This window comes from Neofelis nebulosa, chromosome X (assembly GCF_028018385.1).
Source record: "Neofelis nebulosa isolate mNeoNeb1 chromosome X, mNeoNeb1.pri, whole genome shotgun sequence".
NCBI lineage: Eukaryota > Metazoa > Chordata > Mammalia > Carnivora > Felidae > Neofelis > Neofelis nebulosa.
In genome coordinates, this window is record NC_080800.1 from 85666462 (window position 1) to 85694219 (window position 27758).

The 27758-nt window shown below is 38.6% G+C and overlaps 1 protein-coding gene across 1 annotated transcript in view; it reads left to right on the forward strand.

Moving 5' to 3' along the window:
* Positions 1-27758, forward strand: part of IL1RAPL2 (interleukin 1 receptor accessory protein like 2) — a 1151998-nt gene that overhangs the window by 650804 nt on the left and 473436 nt on the right. Inside the window, exons 4-5 of the mRNA XM_058713967.1 lie at positions 5087-5273; positions 23182-23335. Of these exons, the coding sequence (XP_058569950.1) occupies positions 5087-5273; positions 23182-23335 (341 nt within the window). The remainder of the gene's footprint in view (positions 1-5086; positions 5274-23181; positions 23336-27758) is intronic.

Sequence of the window (27758 nt, forward strand, 5' to 3'; positions counted from 1 at the left end):
AGAAATACTTCTGGGGAAAAAAAGTATAAGTTATGACCTATATAGTAGCTAATATGAAATCTTTGGAATGGGAAGTGGGGTTTCTTCATCAATTTACAAATTCTGTACTGTGCATATTGACATTATTCTTTAAATGTTACCTTTACACATTTACATTTCTTTCTGTGAGCTCCCCCAAATTTGTGTGGGTAACCACAAGTTAGTTTGGCTGTTAACCCATATTAGCATCAAGTTAGCCAGGGGCTAACAGTCAAAACCTGGGTTCTAATCCACTAACCATCTATATGGGCTTAACTGAATTATTTGTCTTCCCTGTGTCTACATTTTAGTCCTCTAAAAAGTGTAGATGATACCTACCCTGAACATTTTCCTGTATTATTGGCAGAATTAAGTAAAATAAGAGATGAAGAAGCACTTGAATGTTTAGAAATGCATGCAATTGTAAGGCCCTTCTGTAATATCACAGCAAAGTCACTTCTCTCATATTGAGCCTGAATGTTCTCCTTATCCTCAGGATGTGAAGGGAGGTCAGAAAAAAAGTACAGTCTCTATTGTTGCACACTCGTCAGTCTGCCTCCTCAAACTTGCACAGCTCTAATTGTACCTAATGAAAGAAAAGTAACATTTTTAGGTCTCAGTTGCAGGAAATATTTTATTTTATTTTATTTTATTCTTATTTTTTTAAATTTTTTTTAACGTTTATTTATTTTTGAGACAGAGAGAGACAGAGCATGAACGGGGGAGGGGCAGAGAGAGAGGGAGACACAGAATCTGAAACGGGCTCCAGGCTCCGAGCTGTCAGCACAGAGCCCGACGCGGGGCTCGAACTCACGGACCGTGAGATCGTGACCTGAGCTGAAGTTGGACGCTTAACCAACTGAGCCACCCAGGCGCCCCGCAGGAAATATTTTAAATAGAACTTGCCTGGGGCATTTTTCTAAATAAAATCTAAATAATGCAAGATTAGTGGGAACTGTGCCAGAGCTAGATTACACAACCAATAAAAAATCAACCTGAGTCTCAGTCTGTCAGACAGCCTTGATCATACTGACCCCAGGTCATTAATGGAGACAGTAGGACTCCCACCTGGCCTTGTCTTCGAGTTCCAGAGACCTTGGTCATCGCTAAGGACTTTATACTAGGGCTTGTTTGTGGGTTAACAAGCAATTTTCCAGCAGCCTTCCACATGCTAGAGACCAGAACAAGCATGAATTCATGCAGAACCCAGGCCTCAGGTTGTTTGTGGGTTAGAGTTAGAGAAAATGGAAACATTTTGTCCTTCAACCATCAGCAATCCCCAGTTTGTGTTCCCTGCCCTCATCCCTATCCCAAGTTAATGAAGGTGCTTTTAGCTTGATCTACATAATTTATAATTTGGAGGGATTGGGGAGGAAACACTTAAGAATATCTGTCTTTTGTCCCTAGAAAACTTACCTAGAGGTCTAGGCTTTGTTATACAAGGTATTTGTCTAAGAAACTCTTAGAAGGCTTAGTGAAACTATTGCTAACAATATGACCTCCAAGGTTCTAGCCTTTGCCAAATAGCTACTGCCCATATTAACTGAAAGTTCCTCCCTGCCTTAGCTGTTTTCTTTTGATTCACTTCTTTTTGTGTCTAGGTCAGTGTGTCTTTTTGATCCTTTCAGAACTTCATGACTCTCTGGTACTTGGCCTATTGCCCAACTGACCTCTTTTAGACATTTTCCTATCAGGTAGTACCCCTAACCCAGTGGCATACCTTAATCCATTGCTGCCAGTGTACTGTTTTTATTATATTGGTGATTGATCATAATTACTATCACACATAAATTATAATTATTATTTATTAACAATATATAACAACTAATCCTATCGGTAATGACAATTCTAACTATAATGTATGGAATATCTAGTATGTGCCAGATACTCTATTATGTGTTTTATATGCATTATTTTATTTAACACTTAGACTGGAGGGGTCAGGTGTTGGAGTCATTCCAATTGAAAATGGTAACATATTTTTGCTCATGGTGTTATAATGAGAGGAACTCCTTTCTCCAAACTCCAATGGAATCACCATAAAGGACTTCTTATCCTCATTTTTCAGCTGATGAAAGTGAGTCTGAGAGATGTTACATTACTTGCCCAAGGACACAGAGCTAGTTGAACACAGTGGATCTTAGCTCAAAGCTGGTGCTTTGTTAAGAAACCACTCTGTCGGTCTCTTACTCAGACTACTCTGTTTTTCCCCAGGGCTAAATAAATTTGAGATAGTAAGCTTCTTTCATGGGACTGGACGTTCTATTTGCTTTTATTTTTGAGACTGCTGGTCAACAGCCCTCTTTCCCTGAGGTACAGCATAATAGTGGGAGTATATTTAACAAGTAATTCTCTTTCACCTGTAGGGATGAACACCATGGAGCAGAGATGATCAAAGTCTGTAACATTAAGAACTGTTCAGAATTCTTTGTAAACCTAGAAGAGGTGATTATTCTGTGTTCGATACTTTTACTTATTTATTTCTTTTTAATATAATTTAATGTCAAATTGGCTTCCATACAACTCCCAGTGCTCATCCCAACAAGTGCCCTCCTCAATGCTCATCACCAACCCACCCCTCCCTCCCACCCCCATCAGCCCTCAGTTCGTTCTCTGTATTTAAGAGTCTCTTATCGTTTGCCTCCTTCCCTCTCTGTAACTTTTCTTTTCACCTTCCATTCCCCTGTGGTCTTGGGTTATTACTTGATTGATACTTAAAAAAAAAAACTGTGAACATTTATCTTTCCTCCATTTCCCATACCTGCCCTAGTCCTCCTTGTCTCCCAGTTGTAACTAGTATATTCCTTTCTTTGCTAATATGGTGATACACAAGACTTGGCTAAACCTTACCCTTGTGGTACAAGAATACCTGCAAATTTATGCCAAATCATATTTAAACAAGGAATGTGACATTTGATCAGCCATATACCTGAATCTGAATGAGGAAGAGAGGTTAGTACCATATGGGGTTGATGGAGAAATAGAGCAGAGAGGACATGTCTCTTGAATCAACATACCTTTTGGTGCTATGTCTTCTAACCAACTAACATTCACTGAACATTATTCATTTAGATCTCAGGGATAGAGTGATGAACAAAAGCAACTAATTTCTTGCTTACATTTAACAAATAAACAGATGATAGAAGATCAGAGAGAAGAACAAGTATAAAAGTCCATGGCTCAAATAGGCTTAGTATATTTAAGGAACAGAGGAAATGCCATTGTGACTGCACCCTAAAGTAAAGAACAGTGTTGGGGTGCCTGGGTGGCTCAGTTGGTTAAGCATCTGACTCTTGATTTTGGCTCAGGTTTGAGGATGAGTCCTGCATTGACTCTGGACTGACAGTGTGGAGCCTGCTTGGGATTCCCTCTCTCCCTCTCTCTTTGCCCCTTCCCTGCTTTCTCTCGAAAGAAAGAAAGAAAGAAAGAAAGAAAGAAAGAAAGAAAGAAAGAAAGAAAGATTTAAATAAAAAAAAAATTAAAGGAAAGTGTTATGACAGGCCAGATCATGTAGGGCCTTAAAGGAAGCATAGAGACATGGAAATGCTTAGCATCAAAATACTGAAGGTGGAGTCAAGAAGAGCCAAATTGCACCAACCTTACCTTCTTGCCTAAGACTGTTTTTGTGTTTTGTTTTATTTTTGTTTTATTCTGGTGGTTTTAGATTCATGGCTTGTAAAGAGTCTGTCAAACATCTAACAAGAGAATTAAATGGTCACCTTTGATCCCTAGTGGGCATATCTTTGGGTTCTAGGAATCTGTACTAAGGGAGAAAAGCAATAGCTCACAATCTACATTGTGTAATGGGGTTGCATCTGAACATTAGAATGGGATTGCTTTGAAAGTATCCTACTCAGATGACACAGGCATGGACATAGTCAGAAGTACTTGCCAGTAATTAACTTCACTAGAAATTCAAGTAGCAGTCATTTTGATTAACTCACTTTGTAAACCCAATGGGCAGCAACCATCTGCACTCCTGTGTTTTATATAATATCTGGCACATTGTGAAATTTCAATGAGTAAGTAGTATGAATATTAAAAATTATTTTAGGCCAACTTAAATTATTGGCTGGCATGCTTATCCCATTTGTCAGGATTATTGTCACTTGGTTGTAAAACCAGTTTTGAGGTGCCCTTGGCACTTGGTATTTTTAACAGCTGGTATCCCTTGATGTTTAGAATAGACACAATCCTGGTATTTCCTACCAAGAGATTTCCAGTTGACCTTCTTCTAAGTCTTACCAGGTGTCTCTGATCTCTTTCTCATACTTTCCAGTTTTCTTTTATCTACTGCATCCCAGGTACAGCAGAGTAAGGAAAAGTCAAGGGGGCATACATCGAGAAATGAAGGCAGAATTGAATTCCATAAATACTTTTATATAATGAGTTAGCCAATTAATGCCCAATTTCTAAAGTGGCCTTATGGTAAAATTTACTATTGAAATTCCTTTATAATATTAATGTTGGTGGATAAAATTAATTCAGATGAACCACATTCTACTAGGATTTGTTCTGTGTTGGAACCAAGAATTTGACCCCTGACATATCTCAGTAAACAATTTAAAAAGCTATATAAGTTAACAGGTATCTTCTGTATGTTGATCTGCTTTTGGGTATGTACCTTGAAAAATCAGATGTTGGCTTTGAAACCAATGACAAAATGAAACAACCCTTGAAATACCTGTGAAGGGACTGATCATAGGGGCAGGGCAGAAATTACTATAGCTCTAGTTACAGACTTTCTCATATTTTTCACTATCAGATTTTCAATGTAGCAATATTTACCACTGGAAAAGAATCCTGTGCTGTCTTATAGTTTAGAAAATGGGTACAGCTATTCTATGTAGTTATGTAGCTACCTCATGATCAGAGATGTCCTCATTAACATTTTGCTTTATAGCTTCTTGTCAGTTGAACTAGAAAACTGTTTTGTGTTGTTTTGATGTTGTTTCTGATTTCTAGGCAAGGTCCCATACATAAAAGTAAATATTCTTTTAATATGTAGAGTACAAACACGGTTTTAAACACCCAGTAAAGCCATTCTGCTATTTCTCTGTTCCTACAGAAACTCGACATATTGCATGAAGGTGTCAATGTCCTTGACTGTTGCAGAGAATGAATCAGGCCTGTGCTACAATAGCAGGATACGGTATTTAGAGAAATCTGAAGTCACTAAAAGAAAAGAGATCTCCTGCCCAGACATGGATGACTTTAAAAAGTCTGATCAAGAGCCTGATGTTGTGTGGTACAAGGTAACTCACCATGGTGTCAATTATTATTTTTTTTAACTTAGCTTGAGGATAGGAAAATGGAGAGATTTTATTTCTAGTTTTTGGTATTAGATATTTCATTGAGAAAAATTCACAGATCCACAGACAAATAATTCAGAGGTATGACTTCTATATAGTCCTGGTTTTAATACATTTCCATCAGCAGGTGTTATAAACAGTCCCATCTTCTCCAACTGCTAAAAATAAGCAAAATCTCTCTCCACCCAAACTCAGGAGAGCAAATGGGGAGAAGAGTAAAGATTTAAGTAACACATGAAAGAAAGTATTTGAGGAACATAGAAATATTATTTACTGTTAGGAGTAAAGGCCCATTATTACAAGTACTAGACTTAGAAAGAATAACAACTGTTACTATGATCTACATTGTGAGAGCCACTACTGTCAATGCAGAGGAGAGAAATGGGCCTAGTGCAGGATGTGTGAACACTGGAAATAATGTGTTTATCTGGAAATAAGCCACACTCAAAGGGTGCACAGAAATAAGTTGAGTGAAGGAACTGTTTACAGAGGTGAGGTTGGGTTAAGGCAACCAACAAAAGGGAGGAAGCTGTAAATTGCCACTGGAACCTGGAATGAGTAGAGTGGTCCTGACAAAAGCTGTGGCCTTAAAAGAACATATGAACTGTGGCAAATAAAGAGGGATTAGGCAGGATAAGTACCCTAACCCCTTGTAACTCCTGTCTTCCGGTTTCCTCCTAGAACCCATGGAAACTTAAACAGAAGTCAGAGTGCAAAACTAGGAGATAGAATCAATAGTCTTTTTTTTTTTTTTTAATTTTTTTTATTTTTTTTTATTTTTTAATATATGAAATTTACTGTCAAATTGGTTTCCATACAACACCCAGTGCTCATCCCAAAAGGTGCCCTCCTCAATACCCATCACCCACCCTGCCCTCCCTCCCACCCCCCATCAACCCTCAGTTTGTTCTCAGTTTTTAACAGTCTCTTATGCTTTGGCTCTCTCCCACTCTAACCTCTTTTTTTTTTTTTTTCCCTTCCCCTCCCCCATGGGTTTCTGTTACGTTTCTCAGGATCCACATAAGAGTGAAACCATATGGTATCTGTCTTTCTCTGTATGGCTTATTTCACTTAGCATCACACTCTCCAGTTCCATCCACGTTGCTACAAAAGGCCATATTTCATTCTTTCTCATTGCCACGTAGTATTCCATTGTGTATATAAACCACAATTTCTTTATCCATTCATCAGTTGATGGACATTTAGGCTCTTTCCATAATTTGGCGATTGTTGAGAGTGCTGCTATAAACATTGGGGTACAAGTGCCCCTATGCATCAGTACTCCTGTATCCCTTGGATAAATTCCTAGCAGTGCTATTGCTGGGTCATAGGGTAGGTCTATTTTTAATTTTTTGAGGAACCTCCACACTGCTTTCCAGAGCGGCTGCACCAATTTGCATTCCCACCAACAGTGCAAGAGGGTTCCCGTCTCTCCACATCCTCTCCAGCATCTATAATCTCCTGATTTCTTCATTTTGGCCACTCTGACTGGCGTGAGGTGGTATCTGAGTGTGGTTTTGATTTGTATTTCCCTGATGAGGAGCGACGTTGAACATCTTTTCATGTGCCTGTTGGCCATCCGGATGTCTTCTTTAGAGAAGTGTCTATTCATGTTTTCTGCCCATTTCTTCACTGGGTTATTTGTTTTTCGGGTGTGGAGTTTGATGAGCTCTTTATAGATTTTGGATACTAGCCCTTTGTCCGATGTGTCATTTGCAAATATCTTTTCCCATTCCGTTGGTTGCCTTTTAGTTTTGTTGGTTGTTTCCTTTGCTGTGCAGAAGCTTTTTATCTTCATAAGGAATCAATAGTCTTAAGATTCCCTAGGCATAGAGTAGGTCACACAAGGTCAGAGACAGGATCTAGGGGAGGAAGCAGAGAAATAACCACATAACCTTCTAGCTATGACATTCTGGCTGCTCCCTGAGACCCTCTGGTCCTATAAGAGAACTGTGTATCCTCGGCCAACTCTGAGTCATGATAGTTGATACATGGTACAGTTTTATATGTTATGGCCAGAGGTGACCAAGGGGGTTTTCTGCACAGGTGTTGTGTACATTGTGGGAATTAAACACATAAACGTTGGAAAAGGTTGTGTCTATAGAATATGACAGACTCTTGGTTTCCAGGGGAGCCTAAACCCTAACTCCTACAGCTGTCATGTGTTTTTACATTTGGAAGTCTCTCCATCTTCACCCCTGTACAGACTCACCAGTAGACACCAAAAGCATGTCCTGAACTGGGACCCCAAGTCTCTATGTGAATTGTCCTTCCTTTTTTTCCTAATGAAGATAATATTCTGACAGATAAAAAGGAACATGATGATAATTATGCATAAATATAGATTATCCATAATTTATTGGGACCCTCCATGCCAGTATTAGCCTTCTTAGCATTTATTAAGTACTTACTATATGCCATTCACTGTGCTAAGCTTGGTCTCTGTATTATCTCAATTTGAGTCTCAATCCAACTCTGTGTGGGAGTTCTATTATCTTTGTTTAATTGAAAAAAACTGAGTCTCAAAGGCATGTAGAAACTTGTCCAAAGTTACTCAACTAACAAAGCCTTGTTCTGTATTTTAAGGCAGTGTTATTCCAGAGTCCATTTTCTTAATCACTACCCTTTCGTGCAGTTATCCTGGAGCTAAACCCAGCCCTGATCACAGGTATTTCTCTAAGATGTACCACTGATGCAGAGAAGCCTGTGAAAAGATAGAGTAAGAAAGGTTTATTTTAATTTTATAACTGAAAAAAGAAAATTGACCAGCTCCAGAGTTAGCAGCTAGGAGTAAAATCCAGGTCGTCAGCCTGCAATATTTATTCTACTATCTCTTCTTATTATTTTTCCAGTAAATTCTTTCTTCTTTCTTTTCATTTCTAGACATCACTATCATCATCATATACCAAAGCAATTTATTCCTTGGGAAGTGCTAAGTATCATTTTTTTTTCTTACAAATGGACCAACAATGGTGAAGCAAATGGCATTTCTAGCTCTGCTTGGATAATAATGTTTAGGATTTCTATAACATTTTAAAATTGATGAATAATAGTTATAATGATAAATAACATTTATTGAGTACTCACCATATGCCAGACTCTGTTTTAAGTGCTTTAGATAGATTAAGTCAATCTCTAGAATTACTGTATTATGTAGGTATTATTATCATCCCCATTTTCCAGAAGAAGTGACTAGAGATTCAGATAAGTGACTTAACAAAAGTCACACAGCAGTTTATGACTTGCATTTTGGCTACTAGGCCCATTCTCTTAGCCACTATACTATACTATTGGATCAGAATAAAAAACTAAACCCCAAAGTTAAAGACTCCCTGAAGCTCTACAACGTGTTGTTAACCCCATTTCTCACAGTTTCAAATATATCCTTGAAAAAGGTGTATTGATTTATAGGGAAAATGTTTCCTTCTTCAGTCATTAGTTTAATAATCTTCCCTGATTGTTTACAGTCTCTCTATGCCCGACGAGGCTGAGCATTAAGTTATTTTCCTCTGACTACAGCAATGTAAAGACACTTGTCCAGAGTTCATTCTGGTGCACATCCAAATTTAGAAATGTATAGTGTAATAGGGTGCCTGGGTGGCTTACTCGGTTAAGTGTTCGACTTCAGCTCAGGTAATCTCATGGCTTGTGATTTTGAGCCCCACATTGGGCTCTGTGCTGACAGCTCAGAGCCTGGAACCTGCTTCAGATTCTGTGTCTTCCTCTCTCTCTGCCCCTCCCCTGCTTGTGCTCTGTCTCTTTTTGTTTCTCAGAAAAAAAATAAAAATAAAAACATTAAAAATTAAAAAAAAGAAACGTACAGTATATTATCTCTAGTTTTTTTTTTCATTTTGTAAGATTTTTAAAAATAAAGTTTATTTATTTTGAGAGAGACAGAGAGCATGAGTTGGGGAGGGTCAGAAAGAGAGGGAGAGTGGGAGAATCCCAAGCAGGTTCTACACTGCCAGTGCAGAGCCCAATGCAGGGCTCAAACCCACAAAACCTTGAGATCACGAACTGAGCCAAAACCAAGAGTTGGACACGTAATGGACCGAGCCATCCAGGTGCTCCTATCTCTAGTATTTTAACAGTAAAAAGTATGTGTGTTGCACGATAAGTTTCCACATCATCTTTTTAGATATATATAATCTTTAAACCTGTTTCTTTTTTTCCCATTTCTGCTTTTTTCTTGCTCTCTACTTTGTATCACTTTCACATACTGTTATGCTTTTCCTAGCCTGTCTGAAATATGCTATGAAAATCCTTTGAAGACTGTCCTTCTGTACCTGTATGTAATCACAGCTGGATAGGAAGGTAAAGGTGGATTAGGTGGTACTGGGGCATGTTCATAAAGATGACTTAGTAAGCCTATCCTAGTTGTCCTTGGAATGTTAACAGATATGTGTAAGGGGGCTATCTCTCACTATTTGAACTCTATTAGTTAGCAAAGGGAAGTTAAGAGAGGGTCTATACTTTAAGCACCTCATCCTAATGCTATCTGAGTGGGGCTTAGACAGTAAAGAGAATGTACAATAATGTTAGTGTTTTTAGAAACATTTTTGAAAAGAGAAAGAAATATTCTTTTCATTATTAAACTAAGAAGAACAACAAGAGAACAATCTCAGTATTCACTGAGAACACTATTGTCATAAGAGTGTAGACTCCCTTTACCTATTTCATTTTTTTAATATGAAATTTATTGTGAAATTGGTTTCCATAAAACACCCAGTGCTCATCCCAACAGGTGCCCTCCTCAATGCCCATCACCAACTTTCCCCTCCTTCCCACCCCCATCAACCCTCAGTTTATTCTCAGTTTTTGAGGGTCTCTTATGGTTTGCCTCCTTCCCTCTCTGTAACTATTTTTCCCCTTCCCCTCCCCCATGGTCTTCTGTTAATTTTCTCAGGATCCACATAAGAGTGAAACCATATGGTATCTGTCTTTCTCTGTATGACTTATTTCACTTAGCATAACACTCTCCAGTACCATCCACATTTCTACAAAAGGCCATATTTCATTCTTTCTCATTGCCAAGTACTATTCCATTGTGTATATAAACCACAATTTCTTTCTCCATTCATCAGTTGATGGACATTTAGGCTCTTTCCATAATTTGGCTATTGTTGAAAGTGCTTCTATAAACATTGGGGTACAATGTATCCCTCGGGTAAATTCTTAGCAGTGCTATTGCTGGGTCATAGGGTAGATCTATTTTTAATTTTTTGAGGAACCTCCCCACTGTTTTCCAGAGTGGCTGTACCTGTTTGCATTCCCACCAACAGTGCAAGAGGGTTCCCATTTCTCCACGTCCTCTCCAGCATCTATAGGCTCCTGATTTGTTCACTTTAGCCACTCTGACTGGTGTCAGGTGATATCTCAGTGTGGTTTTGATTTCTATTTCCCTGATGAGTAGGGACGTGAGCATCTTTTCATGTGTCGGTTGGCCATCTGGATGTCTTCTTTAATGAAGTGTCTATTCATGTCTTCTGCCCATTTCTTCACTGGATTATTTGTTTCTTGGGTGTGGAGTTTGGTGAGTTCTTTATAGATTTTGGATACTAGCCCTTTGTCCAATAAGACATTTGCAAATATCTTTTCCCATTCCGTTGGTTGCCTTTTAATTTTGTTGGTTGTTTCCTTTGCTGTGCAGGAGCTTTTTATCTTCATGAGGTCCCAATACTTCATTTTTGCTTTTAATTCCCTTGCCTTAGGAGATGTGTCAAGTAAGAAATTGCCACAGCTAAGGTCAGAGAGGCTTTTTCCTGTTTTCTCCTCTAAGGTTTTGATGGTTTCCTGTCTCACATTCAGGTCCTTTAACCATTTTGAGTTTATTTTTGTGAATGGTGTAAGAAAGTGGTCTAGTTTCATTCTTCTGCATGTTGCTGTCCAATTCTCCCAGCACCATTTGTTAAGGAGACACTCTTTTTTCCATTGGATATTCTTTCCTGCTTTGTCAAAGATTAGCTGGCCATACTTTTGTGGGTCTAATTCTGGGTTATCTATTCTATTCCATTGGTCTACGTGTCTGTTTTTTCTCTACACCATGCTGTCTTGATGATCAGCTTTGTAGTAGATGCTAAAGTCTGGGATAGTGATGCCTCCCACTTTGGTCTTCTTCAAAATTACTTTGGCCATTCAGGGTCTTTTGTGGCTCCATACAAATTTTAGCATTGCTTGTTCTAGCTTCTAGAAGAATGCTGGTACAATTTTGATTGGGATTGCATTGAATGTGTAGATTGCTTTGGGAAGTATTGACATTTTAACAATATTCTTCCAATCCATGAGCACGGAATGTTTTTCCATTTCTTTGTATCTTCTTCAATTTCCTTCATAAGCTTTCTATAGTTTTCAGCATACAGATCTTTGACATCTTTGGTTAGGTTTATTCCTAGGTATTTTATGCTTCTTGGTACAGTTGTGAATGGGATCAGTTTCGTTATTTGTCTTTCTGTTGCTTCATTACCAGTGCATAAGAATGCAACTGATTTCTGTACATTGATTTTGTATCCTGCAACTTTGCTAAATTCATGTATCAGTTCTAGCAGACTTCTGGTGGAGTCTATCGGATTTTCCATGTATAGTATCATGTCATCTGCAAAAAGTGACAGCTTAACTTCATCTTTGCCAGTCTTGATGCCTTTGATTTCCTTTTGTTGTCTGATTGCTGATGCTAGGACTTCCAACACTATGTTAAACAACAGCAGTGAGAGTGGACATCCCTGTCGTGTTCCTGATCTCAGGGGTAAAGCTCTCAGTTTTTCCCCATTGAGGATGATATTAGCTGTGGGCACATCATAAATGACTTCTATGATGTTTAACTATGTTCCTTCTATCCTGACCTTCTCGAGGGTTTTTATTAAGAAAGGATGCTGAATTTTGTCAAATGCTTTTTTTGCATCGATTGACAGGATCATATGGTTCTTTTCTTTTCTTTTATTAATGTGATGTATCACATTGATTGATTTGCAAATATTGAACCAGCCCTGCAGCCCAGGAATGAATCTGACTTGATCATTGTGGATAATTCTTTTTATATGCTGTTGAATTCGATTTTCTCGTATCTTACTGAAATTTTTGCATCCATATTCATCAGGGATATTGGCCTGTAGTTCTATTTTTTGGCTGGGTCTCTGTCTGGTTTGGGAATCAAAGGAATGCTGGCTTCATAGAATGGATCTGGAATTTTTCCTTCCCTTTCTATTTTTTGGAACAGCTTGATAAGGATAGATATTATCTCTGCTTTAAATGTCTGGTAGAACTCCCCTGGGAAGCCATCTGGTCCTGGACTCTTATTTGTTGGGAGATTTTTGATAACTGATTCAATTTTTTGCTGGTTATGCATCTGTTCAAATTTTCTATTTCTTCGTGCTTGAGTTTTGCAAGTATGTGGGTGCTTAGGAATTTGTCCATTTCTTCCAGGTTGTCCAGTTTGTTGGCATATAATTTTTCATAGTATTCCCTGATAATTGTTTGTATTTCTGTGGGATTGGTTGTAATAATTCCATTTTCGTTCATGGTTTTATCTGTTTGGGTCCTCTCCCTTTTCTTTTTGAGAAGCCTGACTAGAGGTGTATCATTTTGTTTATTTTTCAAAAAACCAATTCTTGGTTTCATTGATCTGCTCTACAGTTTTTTAGATTCTATATTGTTTATTTCTGCTCTGATCTTTATTATTTCTCTTCTTCTGCTGGGTTTAGGCTGCCTTTGCTGTTCTGCTTCTATTTCCTTTAGGTGTGCTGTTAGATTTTGTATTTGGGATTTTTCTTGTTTCTTGAGATAGGCCTGGATTGCAATACATTTTCCTCTCAGGACTGCCTTGGCTGCATCCCAAAGCATTTGTATTGTTGTATTTTCATTTCCATTTATTTCCATATATTTTTAAATTTCTTCTCTAATTGCCTGGTTGACCCATTCATTCTTTAGTAGGGTGTTTAGTAGAGAGTATGGCCGCCTCCATTTTATTTTGCACGTCATTTATAGCATTTTTTAGTTCCTCATGACTATTTCCTAGTCCCTTGATCTCTGTAGCAATAGATTCTCTGCTATCCTCTATGCTTTTTTCAAACTCAGTGATTAATTTTATGATTACTATTCTAAATTCTTGTTCCATTATATTGCTTAAATCGTTTTTGATCAATTCGTTAGCTGTCGCTACTTCCTGGAGTTTCTTTTGAGGAGAATTCTTCCATTTAGTCATTTTGGCTAGTCCCTGTGGTAGCTCCAAACTGCAGGGCACTTCCCCTGTGCTGTCAGGAGAAACTTGTGTTGGTGGGTGGGGCAGCAGTCACACCCGATGTCTGCCCCCAGCCCACTGCTGGGGACACAGTCAGACTGGCATGTACATTATCTTCCCCTCTCCCAAGAGCAGGACTCACTGTGGAGTGGTGTGGCCCCTGTCTGGGCTACTTGCATACTGCCAGGCTTGTGGTGCTGCTTCGATGGGAACTGGCCAAGGGTGTATCAGATGGGGTGGATCTGCAAGGTGCACAGGGGTGGGAAGGGCAGGCTTAGCTAGCTTTGCCCTTGGTGGTCCCTTGCGGGAGGGGCCCTCCACACCGGGAGGGAGACAGGCCCGTTGGAGGGATGGATCCACAGAAGCACAGTGTTGGGCGTTTGCGTGATGCAAGCAAGTTTGGTGATGGGAACTGGTTCCCTTTGGAATTTCGGCTGGGGGATGGGAGAGGCAAGTGGCACTTGCCAGCACCTTTGTTCCCCCACTGAGCTGAGCTCTGTTTTCCGGGGCTCAGCAACCCTCCCTCCCAGCATCCTCTTGCCTTCCCTGCTCTCCAAGAGCAGAGCTGTTGACCTTTAACATTCCAGATATTAAGTCCCACTGGCTGTCAGAACTCAGAGTCTGGCCACTCCGCTTTTGCAAGCCATACTTCGGGGGCTCTCCCTTGCCCGGTGGGCTGCCCCTCCACTGCCCGGCTCCCTCCTGCCAGTCCATGTAGCACACACTGCCTCTCTGCCCTTCCTAGCCTCTTCCGTGGGCCTCTTGTCTACGCTTGGCTATGGAGAGTCTGTTCTGCTTTTCTTCTGGTGGTTTTCTGGGTTATTTAGGCCAATGTGGTTAGAATCTAAATGATCAGCAGGACAAGGTGAGCCCAGCATTCTCCTATACCGCCATCTTCCAATACACTAACACTCAGATATTCTTTTTTTTTTTTTAATTCTTCTTTCGTTTTGCTCATCAGTTTGGGAAGTTATTATTGACATACCTTCAAACTCACTGATTTTTTTTCCTTTCACCATGCCCAGTTTATTAAAATGCCTACCAAATGCATTCTTTATGTCTGTTATAGTGTTTTTATCTCTAGTAGACACTTTTCCAAAGAAGACATCCAGATGGCCAACAGACATGACAAGATGCTCAATATCACTCATCATCAGGGAAATATAAATGAAAACCACACTGAGATACCACCTCATACCAGAGTAGCTAAAATTAACAACTCAGGAGACAATAGATGCTGGCAAGGATATGAAGAAATGAGAACCCTCTTGCACTGTTGGTGGGAATGCAAACTGGTGCAGCTGCTTTGGAAAACAGTGTGGAGTTTCCTGAAAAAAAAAACCAAAAAAAAACTAAAAATAGTACTTTCCTATGACCCAGCAATAGCAATACTAGGAATTTATCCAAAGGATACAGCAGTGCTGATTCATAGCGGCACATGTACCCCAATATTTATAGCAGTGATTTCAACAATAGTCAAATTATGGAAAGAGCCTAAACATCCATCAAGTGATGAATGGATAAAGAAGATGTGGTTTGTATACACAGTAGAACACTACTTCGCAATGAGAAAAAAATAAAATCCTGTCATTTGTAGCAATTTGGATGGAACTGAAGGGTATTTTGTTAAGTGAAATAATTCAGTCAGAGAAAGACAGATATAATATGTTTTCACTCATATCTGGATCTTGAAAAACTTAATATAATATGGGGTAAGGGAAGGGGAAAAGACAGTTACAATCAGAGAGGGAGGGAGGCAAACCATATGAGACTCTTAAGTACAGAGAACAAACTTAGGGTTGATGGGGAGGGAGGGGGGGAAATGGGTGATGGGCATTGAGGAGGGCACTTGTTGGGATGAGCACTGGGTGCTGTATGTAAGTGATGAACCATGAGAATCTATCCCCAAAACCAAGAGCACACCATATACACTGTATGTTACCCAACTTGACAATAAACTGTAGTAAAAAAACACTATAAAAAAGCCTATCAAAGGCATTCTTTATGTCTGTTATAGTGTTTTTGTCTCTAGTATTTCTCTTTTTATTATTTTTAAAGAGTTTACATCTCTCTTCTGTTCTTACATGTTGTCCAATATTACCATTAGGACCATTAACATATTAATCATACTTATTTTAAATTCTCAGACAGGTAATTCCAAATTTTCTGCTATACCTCAGTCTGGTTCTAATGCTTGTTCTTTCTTTTCAAATCGTGCCATTTTTGTTGTCATTGTCATTGTTGTTGTTGCTGTTTTTGTCTTTTAGTACACCATGTAAATTTCTGTTGAAAGCCAAGCATTATGTACTTGGTAAAAGGAACTGAATTAACAGGCCTTTAATATGAGGTTTTTACATTTATCTAGCTAAGAGTTAGGTTGTATTGACTCCTTGCTCTAGTTGTAGGTACTAGAGGCTAAAATTACCTCTGGTGTCCTTGTTTTTCATTCCCCTATTATCTTTGGGTTTTCCTAGAGACTTCATCTTAAGTAAGGACTGAATTGTGCAGTTATTTTAGCTGTAATATCCTTAATGTTATACAGGAACCCTGTTGATATGATAGTAAGGTGTAGGGTAAGGGAAAACATTCTCTAATCTTATGGTTAGATTTCCATGTTTTAGTGAACTCTTGCCCTGGGCTGTGGCCATCACAAGTGCTTCTCAGCTTCTCTCCATTAGATGAGACAGGAATGATAGAGGGAGCTGGAGCTAGCTATTTTCCTTCAAAAGCTAAAGGGGGCTGACACTGGGTATTTCCCTTTTCCCATATTCTTTGAGGGCAAGCCAGTGTCAAGGAGAACAGAGCTCTTTGGGTATATTTCAAAATGGTTACCTTTTCCTTCCTATATCAAAAGCATAAGGGGATTTTTTTCTCTGGTTTCCATGCTAATAACCTGGTGGGGTTCCTGGAGGCAAACCTTTTAAAAGTGGCCCACAAGACTGGGCCACCAAGGGTTTTTTTTTGTATCAAGCCAGTTCACAGTCTTCAGAAACTATTCAATTACCCTTTAACTGTTCCTACTAGTTTCTGGCTCCTGTGTCTGCTTCAGTTCCCAGTAAGCTGTGATTCTTTGTACTCACCTGTCTCTCCAGTTTCTAGGACAGTGATTTTCACTGTCACCTCAATTGTCTGATGGATATAAGAAGGGTAGTTGACTTCCAGTTTGTTCAGCTTTTTTTCTTGTTGTGTGGATGGTAGTCAAACTTTCCAAGCCTTTGCATGTTGAATCAGAAACTGGAAGTCAACCCCTGAATTGGAATTATAACTTTGAATTGTCTTTTGAATTGTGTCCAGATCTCCATAGAAATGTGAATCACATTAACTCCTGACAGTCATTAACATGTCATAATAGGAGTGTATGTAATCTGAAGGCAGAGTTATGAGGATAGTAATAATAGAATAATAGTTAATATTTATTGTTTTTTATCATGTTATGCTCTATAATACAAAGCATTTATATGCATCACCTCATTTATTCCTCATAATCACCCATATTGGTAAATATTATTATCACCACTTTTTAAAAGTTTATTTATTTATTTTGAGAGAGAGAGAAAAAAAAGAGTGAGCAGGAGAGGGGCAGAAAGGGAATCCCAAGCAGGCTCTGTGCTATAAGCGCAGAGCCCTATGAGGGGCTTGAACTCACAAACCATGAGATTATGACTTGAGCTGAAATCAAGAGTTGGATGCTTAAATGACTAGGCACCCCCTATCACCACTTTTTTAATAGGTGAAAAAATTAAGGCTAAGATCAATTAAGTAACATGCTCAAGAGAATACAACTTGGGATTCCAAACCAAGTATTTGAGTCTAGACCTTATACTTTAATCACTGTGGGGTACTGCCTTCTACATTAAGAATATGAAGAGAGAAAGTTGGAGAAATAGAGCTAGGAAGGGGAAAGACTTTCTGAAGTTTGTTATCCTATGAATTTGGAGTAGAGGTAGGACTGAAAAGGTCAAAGTTGGTACCTAATTCACAATTGTGCTCCTATGTCTTCCATCTTTAATTTGAAGAAAGATCACATTCCCTATAGATTTTTAGGCAGCTGCCTAGATGCTGTATGAAATAGTCCAGTCTCCAGGGGAAAAGGGAGAAATTGGGTCTGAGGGGATGAGTATTAGGTGCCCTTGAGGACAGAGGTTATATGATTAGTCTGTGGTTGCACAACTACTTTGTGTCTGAACTTCAGAATCAGAATAAATATTTAAATTAATCTTCCTAGTGTTCTTGCCATGAGAAATGAGTTCTGTGCTCTGAATATAATTGAAATGTCCATGGCCAACAAATCAAACTGATTCAAAAATACCTGTGGGTATGATGATGATATCTCAGAAATGTACTGTGAATATATTGGTGAATATTTCAGTGTGGGATTTTTTTTTAAATTTTATTTTTTTAATTTACATCCAATTTAATTAGCATATAGTGAAACAATGATTTCAGGAGTAAATTCCTTAATGTCCCTTACCCATTTAGCCCATCCCCCTCCCACAACCCATCTAGTAACCCTCTGTTTGTTCTCCATATTTAAGAGTTTTATCTGGGGCGCCTGGGTGGCTCAGTCGGTTGAGCGTCCAACTTCAGCTCAGGTCATGATCTCACCGTCCATGAGTTTGAGCCCCGTGTCTGGCTCTTGCTGACAGCTCGGAGCCTGGAGCCTGCTTTGGATTCTGTGTCTACCTCTTTCTCTCTACCCTCCTCCACTCATGCTCTGTCTCTCTCTCTCAAAAATAAATAAATATTAAAAAAAGTCTTATGTTTTGTCCCCCTCCCTGCTTTTATATTCTTTTTGCTTCCCATCCCTTGTGTTCATTTGTTCTGTGTCTTTAAGTCCTCATATGAGTGAAATCATATGATATTTATCTTTCTCTGACTAATTTCGCTTAGCATATTACCCTGTAGTTCCATCCACGTAGTTGCAAATGGCAAGATTTCATTCGTTTTGATTGCTGAGTAATACTACATTGTATGTATGTATATATATATATATATATACTACATCTTCTTTCCATTCATCCATTAATGGACATTTCGGCTCTTTCCATACTTTGGCTGTTGTTGATAGTGCTGCTATAAACATTGGGGTGCATGTGCCCCTTCAAAACAGCATACCTGTATCCCTTGGATAAATACCTAGTAGTGCAATTACTGGGTCGTAGGGTACTTGTATTTTTAATTTTTTGAGAAACCTCCATACTGTTTTCCAGAGTGGCTGCACCAGTTTGCATTCTCACCAGCAGTACAAAAGAAATCCTCTTTCTCCACATCCTCGCCAACATCTGTTGTTACCTGAGTTGTTAAAGTTAACAATTCTGACAGGTGTGAGGTGGTATCTCATTGTGGTTTTGACTTGAATTTCCCTGATGATGAGTGATGAGAACAAATAACTAAAATGTGTATGGAACCAGAAAAGACCCCAAATAGCCAAAGCAATCTTGAAAAAGAAAACCAAGTCAGGAGGCATCACAATCCCAGACTTCAAGTTGTACTACAAAGCTATAATCAGCAAGACAGTATGGTACTGGCACAAAAACAGACACTCAGATCAATGGAATAGAATAGAAAACCCAGAAATGGACCCACAAACGTATGGCCAACTAATCTTTGACAAAGCAGGAAAGAATACCCAGTGGAATAAAGACAGTCCCTTCAGCAAGTGGTGCTGGGAAAACTGGACAGTGACATGCAGAAGAATGAACCTGGACCACTTTCTTACACCATACACAATAATAAACCCAAAATGGATTAAAGACCTAAATGTGAGAAAGGAAGCCATCAAAATCCTTGAGGACAAAGCAGGCAAAACCCTCTTTGATCTTGACCACAGCAACTTCTTACTCAACACGTCTCCAGAGGCAAGGGAAACAAAAGCAAAAATGAACTATTGGGACCTCATCAAAATAAAATGCTTCTGTACAGCAAAGGAAACAATCAGCAAAACTAAAAGACAACCGATGGAATGGGAGAAGATATTTGCAAACAACATATTAGATAAAGGGTTAGTATCCAAAATCTATAAAGAACTTATCAAACTCAACACCCAAAAAACAAATAATCCAGTGAAGAAATGGGCAAAAGACATGAATAGACACTTTTTCAAAGAAGACATCCAGATGGCCAACTAATACAGTATGGAAATTCTAAGATCCAGATGTGGCTGGCAACAAGTTACTTCAAGAAGCTTGGTCAACAGATGTTTCTGGTGAACATCCTGGGCTCCCAACCTAGAAGATGCTGGCAAGTGGCATCTGCCACTCAGGAAGGGTGGGAGGGAGGGAAGGAAGCTGGGATGTAAGGGCTGACATTATTTTGACTGAACAAGGAGGTCCTACAACAAACTGCTCTATGAGGGATCAGCCAGGCCAAAAACTGGAGCTATTTGTTGAACTTGGGTACTTCTAGTAAGTCTAGCCCTCAGCAAAACCTTTGACTCGATGAAGTTTATTTTAACAGTCTCAGGGGCATTAACTAATAGAGGAATTACACACTGAGAACAGTATTAGAGGTCTGCTCATATTTGAGGCTTTGGTGGTTTTTCCTTGCCTCAGGTAAACAACCATCTTGAGACTTGACTTACATGCTTCAAATTTCTTTGCTTAAGAGACTGTCAAACTTAAGCAGGTATAGAACAATGAGGTATGGCAATGGTACCTGTTCACTAGGAAAGAGGTCATGGGAAGATTGGGCACAGGAGAGAAACAATGACAGTAGTAAGCCTAGCAGCCAGCAGTTTGAGGGAGAAATACTGCAACTAATGGAGTAAAAAGCATAAAAGACTTATGAGGTTTGATGTAGGTACCCAGATATCTGCAGGATAGCCAATGAGGTAACTTTATAAAGGATGGGTTTGTGGGGGCAATGGTCTTCTATAAGCCTCTTCTGAACAAAATATAGTTTCTGTACCCACCTTCTGGGATTAATGTTGGAGTGGCCTCTTAGGAGCTATACATTTTCAGTGGGTTAAAGTATTGTGTTCCTGGAGATAGTTAACCAATTTGTGAGGATTTGTTTTCATCTGATTAGTAAGTTAGCACCAGTTTTCACCAAGGAGACCTGGAGGTTTGGAGGAGACATAATCCAGGATTGTGAAAGTTTAGGGATGGAATGTATTCTCTGTGCTGAATTACCATCATATAGTGCTGCCCAGCAAGAGTATAATGAATAAACTCTGCAAGCTTCTGGGCTCTGGCTTCTCACATGGTATTATATTATCCTCATATGCAGAGTAAGAAACTGATACCTGAAGAAGTTAAACAAATTTGCCCAAGACCACAGAACTTGGGTGAAACCCAGATGTTGACCTAGAGCTGTTTTGCTCTGACAGCAGTTTGCCTTTTCATCTATACTACATTGGCTCCAGAAGGGTGGAGATTACCTGATGATAATATTTTCCTATGCCACAGTTTAAAAGAAAAACTCAAAAAGCTATATTGGGTACAAGTAATATTTTATAAGGCTAGATGGTAACTTGGAAAGCACTTGGGGCTATCTCGATCTAGCCCAAAGAACGTGTAGAGATTTCAGGCTGTTCTTCATTGGGCTTATTTTCTAACTTCTATACACTCTTTACATTGTACTTCCTGGGGGAAAAATCAAAGCAGTGTGCACAGAAATTGAAAATTGTTAGAGCCAATTGCATATGGACTTTCCCTAAAAATGACATTAGAAAACGTCATTTGTCTTTGAATACAAGTGTGTGGACTCATTTGTCCACCCCCACCACTGCTATGTGAAAGTGAAGCAGCTCAGTTTTCATTTTCCTTTCCTCTCAAAATGCCCAAAGGGACCATATTTTTGTTTAATAACCTTCAGAATGATTCTTTAGAAATCTGAGGCTATCAGAGTTCGAAACAATGCGAAAATAATTGTGGATTATTATTGTATGACGATAGTGGCAGCTGGACTATTTTTTTTTCTTTCTGTTCAGACTATCTTCTTCATTTTCCCAGAAACCTTATATCCCCAGGTTTAACTCAGAAGCAAATCTCATATAGGTGATAAACCTCACCAGACATGGTGTGTAATATAATTTCAGACAGACCTTTAACTGTTCTTTGGAAAGACCCTAGGGAGTGAAACAGCCTTATATCTAGATGCCCTAGATAGTATTACTTTTATTTACTCTTCTGACAATGTGTGTGGGTAGTTGTATTGGACATAAAGCAAGCATATCTCTTAAATATTATACCTGTGAACTTAAGTGCCAGTTTGTGTTGTCAAAACTCCTGCTATCATAAAAAAATTGTTGCAGTAAGAAACTAATAAATGTGTGCTCCTTCTCTCAAAGCATTTTACACACACACACACACACACACACACACACACACACACACATACACATACATGTGCATCCATGCAGAGCTGGAGATTGAGAGTCTGCACTGATTCTACCTTCACGTGAATGTTTAGAATGTATGTATGGAGGGCAGGAATGGGGGGTGAGGTGGAGACGGGGTAGAAGAGATGTTGTATATACCATGGTGGGAAAAGTGGAAAGTTCTTTTAACAATTATTTACATAATTTGCCTCACAATCATTTCTTCATTGCCGTAGCTGACAGATTCAGAAATTAGATGATAAAATTTTTGCCTTGGTTACTTAGCATAGCTGAATAATCACGGCTATCCCTTAGACCTTTTGATGTTTGTGCAGCTTTTGGCCACTACTTTCGTTGAACATTTGAGATGGGTAGTAGACAAACTGGAAAAATATCTACAAAGTAGTCTGAGAAATTCTCAAAAGGCAAAGCCACTTGGCTGAATATTCTTACCTACTCGGTTCATGTTATGTTTTTGTCACTCTCTGGAAAAGTTTTAAACACTTCTTTCTAGAGAAGTCCAATCCCAGTAGCAAGACTCCTTCACATTCTCATTAGGAGTATAGAAAAATTGTCTTCCAAACCCAAATCTTATTCTCTGGTCATATAGCACTGAACTGAGAAAGTAAGTGGAAAATTTCTCCATTATTAGGACAAAATGTATGCTAATTTTACCTAGCTGTATTTCTAGAGTACTGCTAATTTTCTTGAACCCTTCCCCTATCCCATCCACCTAATGGATCTCTTGACTATGGGGAGAGAGACTCTGGAATATTAGCATTTGTTTTTAACTATAAGATGTAATTAATAAAACCATTTTAGACTACATTACCAGTATAAAAGCCTGTTATGAATGTTTAACAATGCCTAAGACTCCCTTGTATTATACTATGTTGCTAAATGAACACTATTCTCTTTGGACACTTAGGAAATGTCTCTGTCAAATAGGAAAAAAAATACCAGGGCTTTATAGTGATATTTACCTACTTTTAAGGTTCTGCTATACGTCTTTTGTATTGGGGAAGCTTGTATGTTTTTCTATTTTGGCAGAATATCTCCAAAGAATTTCTACACTTGGGATCAGGCCTTCAAAGTAGCTCTTAGGCTGATAGTTGTGACATTTAAACTGGACACATTAAGAGACATTCATATTTTTTTTCTGGTCATTGACTTAACTCTAGTTATATATTTTGAAAACTAAGGAGAAGAGCAGAAACAAGTGAAAGTACTAACTTGCCAGTACTGGGACTTGATGAGAATTTTAATTTTTTGCTTACTTGCAAATATTTTCTCTGCAGGAATGCAAGCCAAAAATGTGGAGAAGCATAATAATACAGAAAGGAAATGCTCTTCTAATCCAAGAAGTTCAAGAAGAAGATGGAGGAAATTACACTTGTGAACTTAAGTATGAAGGAAAACTTGTGAGACGAACAACTGAATTGAAAGTTACAGGTAAGAATTGCTTCTACCAAACTGTGGCAAATGAACTTTTAAGTATAATTTGGTATCGGAAGAAAGAGTTTCCAAAACAAAGAGTGAACTTGAGGCAAATTTACAACTGGATGCAAATCAAATAGTTGGAAAGCTCTCTATTAGTAAATTGTACTGGGAAAGAATACATGGAATCTGGACAATTGATTTAGGGAACATGGGCCCAGTTGCTGCATATCTGTTATCTGCCTTTATGAAAGGTTATTAGCTCTTCAAGATATCATTAGCTGTTACTAAGCATCTCAGAAAAATATAGTGGAACCACTTTAGAATGTTGACTTAACCCATATTTGGAATCTCCTTGTAGGTAATGCCTGCCTCAGAATGATATTCTGTTGGCCTTTTGGAATGACGTCTTCTTGGACTGCATCCAAAATATCATATACAAAATTACTCCTAAATGACTGATGTTGTTGTATGGTTCTACTTATTCTTAAATGGAGCAACTCCAAACAAATAGTGTGTGTGTGTGTGTGTGTGTGTGTGTGTGTGTGTGTATTTTAAATCTGAAGTACAAGTAAAGTATAAGCTAGTAATTCTACTCATACTAAAAGAGAGAAACTCAGGATATTCTTATGTGGTGGAGAATGTTAGAAAGTAATTTTTAGAGACACATGACAGAACTTAATACCATAAAAGTTATCCCTCATGATGTTTGTGATGGACCTTAAGAAACTTCATTACAGAAGTCTACCTGCTATTGTTCCTGAACAAACCTTGCCTAATTTTCTTTTTTATATACGTTTTAGATTTATGTGGTGTGTGTGTGTGTGTTTGTGTGTGTGTTTAAGTGTTCACACACACATTTGTATTGAGGATAAAATCTCAACCATAGTAAAATTTGACATAATCTGGACAATTGTAACATTGATTACATTAATTCACTTATGACTGATGCATACACAGGGCTTCCACTGACCACTTGCACATGTGTCCCCAGCTCTACCTTTTAAACAGCTTTTACTACTATAGTTAATGCCAAAATAGTCCACATAATTGGCCTTGCACAAACATGCTCTAAAGTCACTGAACACTTTCTCTTGGTAAAAACTCTGTACAATGTGCCTAAACCTACAGGTTGTGACTACTAACCATTATGCTACAGTGAAAAGTCATCATGTAGGGAGGTAAGTAGTCCTACCCTGTCTCACTTCAAAATCCCCCTTTGTTGTGCTGCCCAAATCTAAATAAATGCTTTTATTTATAGATCATTGCTTTTACTAAGAGATAATCTTTACCTGTAGAAATGTATTTTGAGGGGCACCTGGGTTAGTCAGTCAGTTAAGCATCTGACTTTGGCTAAGGTCATGATCTCATGGTTTGTGGGTTTGAACCCCACATCAGGCTCTGTGCTGACAGCTCAGAGCCTGGAGCCTGCTTTGACTTCTGTATCTCCTTCTCTCTCTGCCCTTCCCCCACTCACACTCTGTCTCTGTCTCTCTCACTTCCTCTCAAAAATAAATAAATATTTAAAAATTTTAAAAAAGAAATGTATTTTGAAAACTTATTTTACACAGCAATTTTGTATCAATTGAAAGTAACCTTTTATCAATAAAACACTATTGTTTGGCTATTAAAAAGCACTTGTGACTGATGCACTTGGGCATTACCTGTTGAACTATCTAATGTTGACATCAACTAGTTGGTTGATTATACTCTCACTAATGTTAGGAATACAGATTTCCTTCTATATTATTTTTGTTTATGATTTAACTGACCTTTTTGGGGTAATGTTAAAATCAGTCTACAAAGTAGTGACACTTGGCGAGTAGGTTTATTGCTGTAACTCATATTTTATTAAGTTTTTGATCCCTAGGAGTCAGCAGTTTGTTTTGTATTTTTCAAAATTCTGAATGTTAACACAAGGAATACAAAATATTTTATTAGAAACTAATATTGACATTTTAACAATATTTATTCTTCTAATCCATGAGCATGGAATGTTTTTCCATTTCTTTGTATCTTCTTCAATTTCCTTCATAAGCTATCTATAGTTTTCAGCATACATATCTTTTACATCTTTGGTTAGGTTTATTCCTAGGTATTTTATGGTTCTTGGTGCAGTTGTGAATGGGATCAGTTTCTTCATTTGTCTTTCTGTTGCTTCATTATTAGGGAGGGAACCAAACCATAAGAAACTCTTAAAAACTGAGAATAAACTGAGGGTTGATGGGGGGTTGGGAGGGAGGGGAAAGTAGGTGATGGACATTGAGGAGGGCACCTGTTGGGATGAGCACTGGGTGTTGTTATATGGAAACCAATTTGATAATAAATTTCATATTTAAAAATAAATAAATAAAACAGAAAAAAAGAAACTAACATACATATGCGGTGCCTGGGTGGCTCAGTTGGTTGAGCATCCGACTTCGGCTTAGGTCATGAACTCATGGCTTGTGAGTTCCAGCCCTGCGTCCGGCTCTGTGCTGACAGCTCAGAGCCTGAAGCCTCTTCAGATTCTGTGTCTCCCTCTCTCTCTTCCTCCCCTTCTCGCACTCTCTGTCCCTCCCTCAAAAATAATAAATAAACATTAAAAAAATTAAAGCTTAAGAGAAAGGAAACTAACATGTATGTTTTAGTTCATGCTCTATCCTAATACATGACAGTTCTACTTAGTCTGAATTTGTAGAGTAACTTCTGTGGAGGTTTGACTTATTCTTTTGATTAGAAATGTACATCCTTTCCTCTATGAGCTTTTATTTATTTATTTTTATTTATTTTTTTTTTAAATTTTTTTATTTTTTTTATTTTTGGGACAGAGAGAGACAGAGCATGAACGGGGGAGGGGCAGAGAGAGAGGGAGACACAGAATCGGAAACAGGCTCCAGGCTCTGAGCCATCAGCCCAGAGCCTGACGCGGGGCTCGAACTCACGGACCGCGAGATCGTGACCTGGCTGAAGTCGGACGCTTAACCGACTGCGCCACCCAGGCGCCCCAACTCTATGAGCTTTTAAAATAACTACCATATTGGGCCAATTCCAGGTAGCAAAGATATGCTTTTGGTTGATTTCTGATTTCCTCAATGTGAACTAGACTTCCTGTCTCATCCAAGCAGAAGAGTCAATCAGGCAGTTTTACATCATTACTAAGTGAGCTGGCTATGCTCAGATCCTTGCAACATCATCACTTTGACCAGTCACACATTCCTTATCAGGTGTTTGCAAAGCACTTCCATTGGGAGTTATTTACTAAAATTTGCAGCCTTATAGCATTTAACTTGGATTTTAAGTTGGGCCAGAATAAAGTTAACAATAAACCTTTTATGCTCCCATCTAATGGGTTATGGTGACAACACATTTGCTTTTTTAGTTTCTTTTTTTGATTCTGGAAAAGGAGAGCTAGAGCTCTTCTTTTGTGTGTTTTGCAAAGCATTTATTCACTTGACCTGAACTTTTAGTATAATTGAACTATGGATTTAAAATTTCACCTCAATTCTACCTCCCAGAGGTTTTCAAACTTTAATGTGCATCAAAATTATGTGGAATAACCCAGATAGGATGAAGATGAGGCTCCTTAAATACTGGTTTCATCTCTCTCCTCCAGATTCTAATTCACAACATCTCTAAAATTGGAAACTTGCCTTGTTGTCCAGGTAATTCTGTTGCATGCCTTCCAAGGATTATGCTTTGAGAAACACTAGCTGAGAGAATAATGCTAAAGAAGTCAGTCACAGGTTTGCTTTTCTTGTGAGCATGTTAGTGCTCTCTCTCTCTCTCTCTCTCACACACACACACACACACACACACACACCAAACTCATTTTCATAGGCCCCAAATTGTTTTACCTAAGTTCCTAATAGCTGTCATGAATATATAAGTCCTTCACCTGCACCCCAGTGTTTATCGCAGTGCTATCAACAATAGCCAAAGTATGGAAAGAGCCCAAATGTCCACTGACGGATGAATGGATAGAGAAGATGTGGTATATATATACAATGGAGTATTCCTTGGCAATCAAAGAGAATGAAATCTTGCCATTTGCAACTATGTGGATGGAACTAGAAGGTATTATGCTAAGCGAAATTAAAGGAATTCAAATATCATGTGACTTACATCATATGAGGACTTTAAGACACAGAACAGATGAACATAAGGGAAGGGTAGCAAAAATAATATAAAAACAAGGAGGGGGACAAAACATAGGAGACTCTTAAACATGGAGAACAAACAGGGTTACTGGAGGGGTTGTGGGAGGGTGGATGGGCTAAATAGGTAAGGGGCATTAAGGAATCTACTCCTGAAATCATTGTTGTACTATATGCTAACTAATTTGGATGTAAATTAAAAATATAAGTCCTTGGTCATCAAGGGAAATCTGTCAAGGGAGTGCAGGGATAAAGCAGTCTCAGCCACTGAAATAGTAATTTTTTTCATTTACCATTTAAGT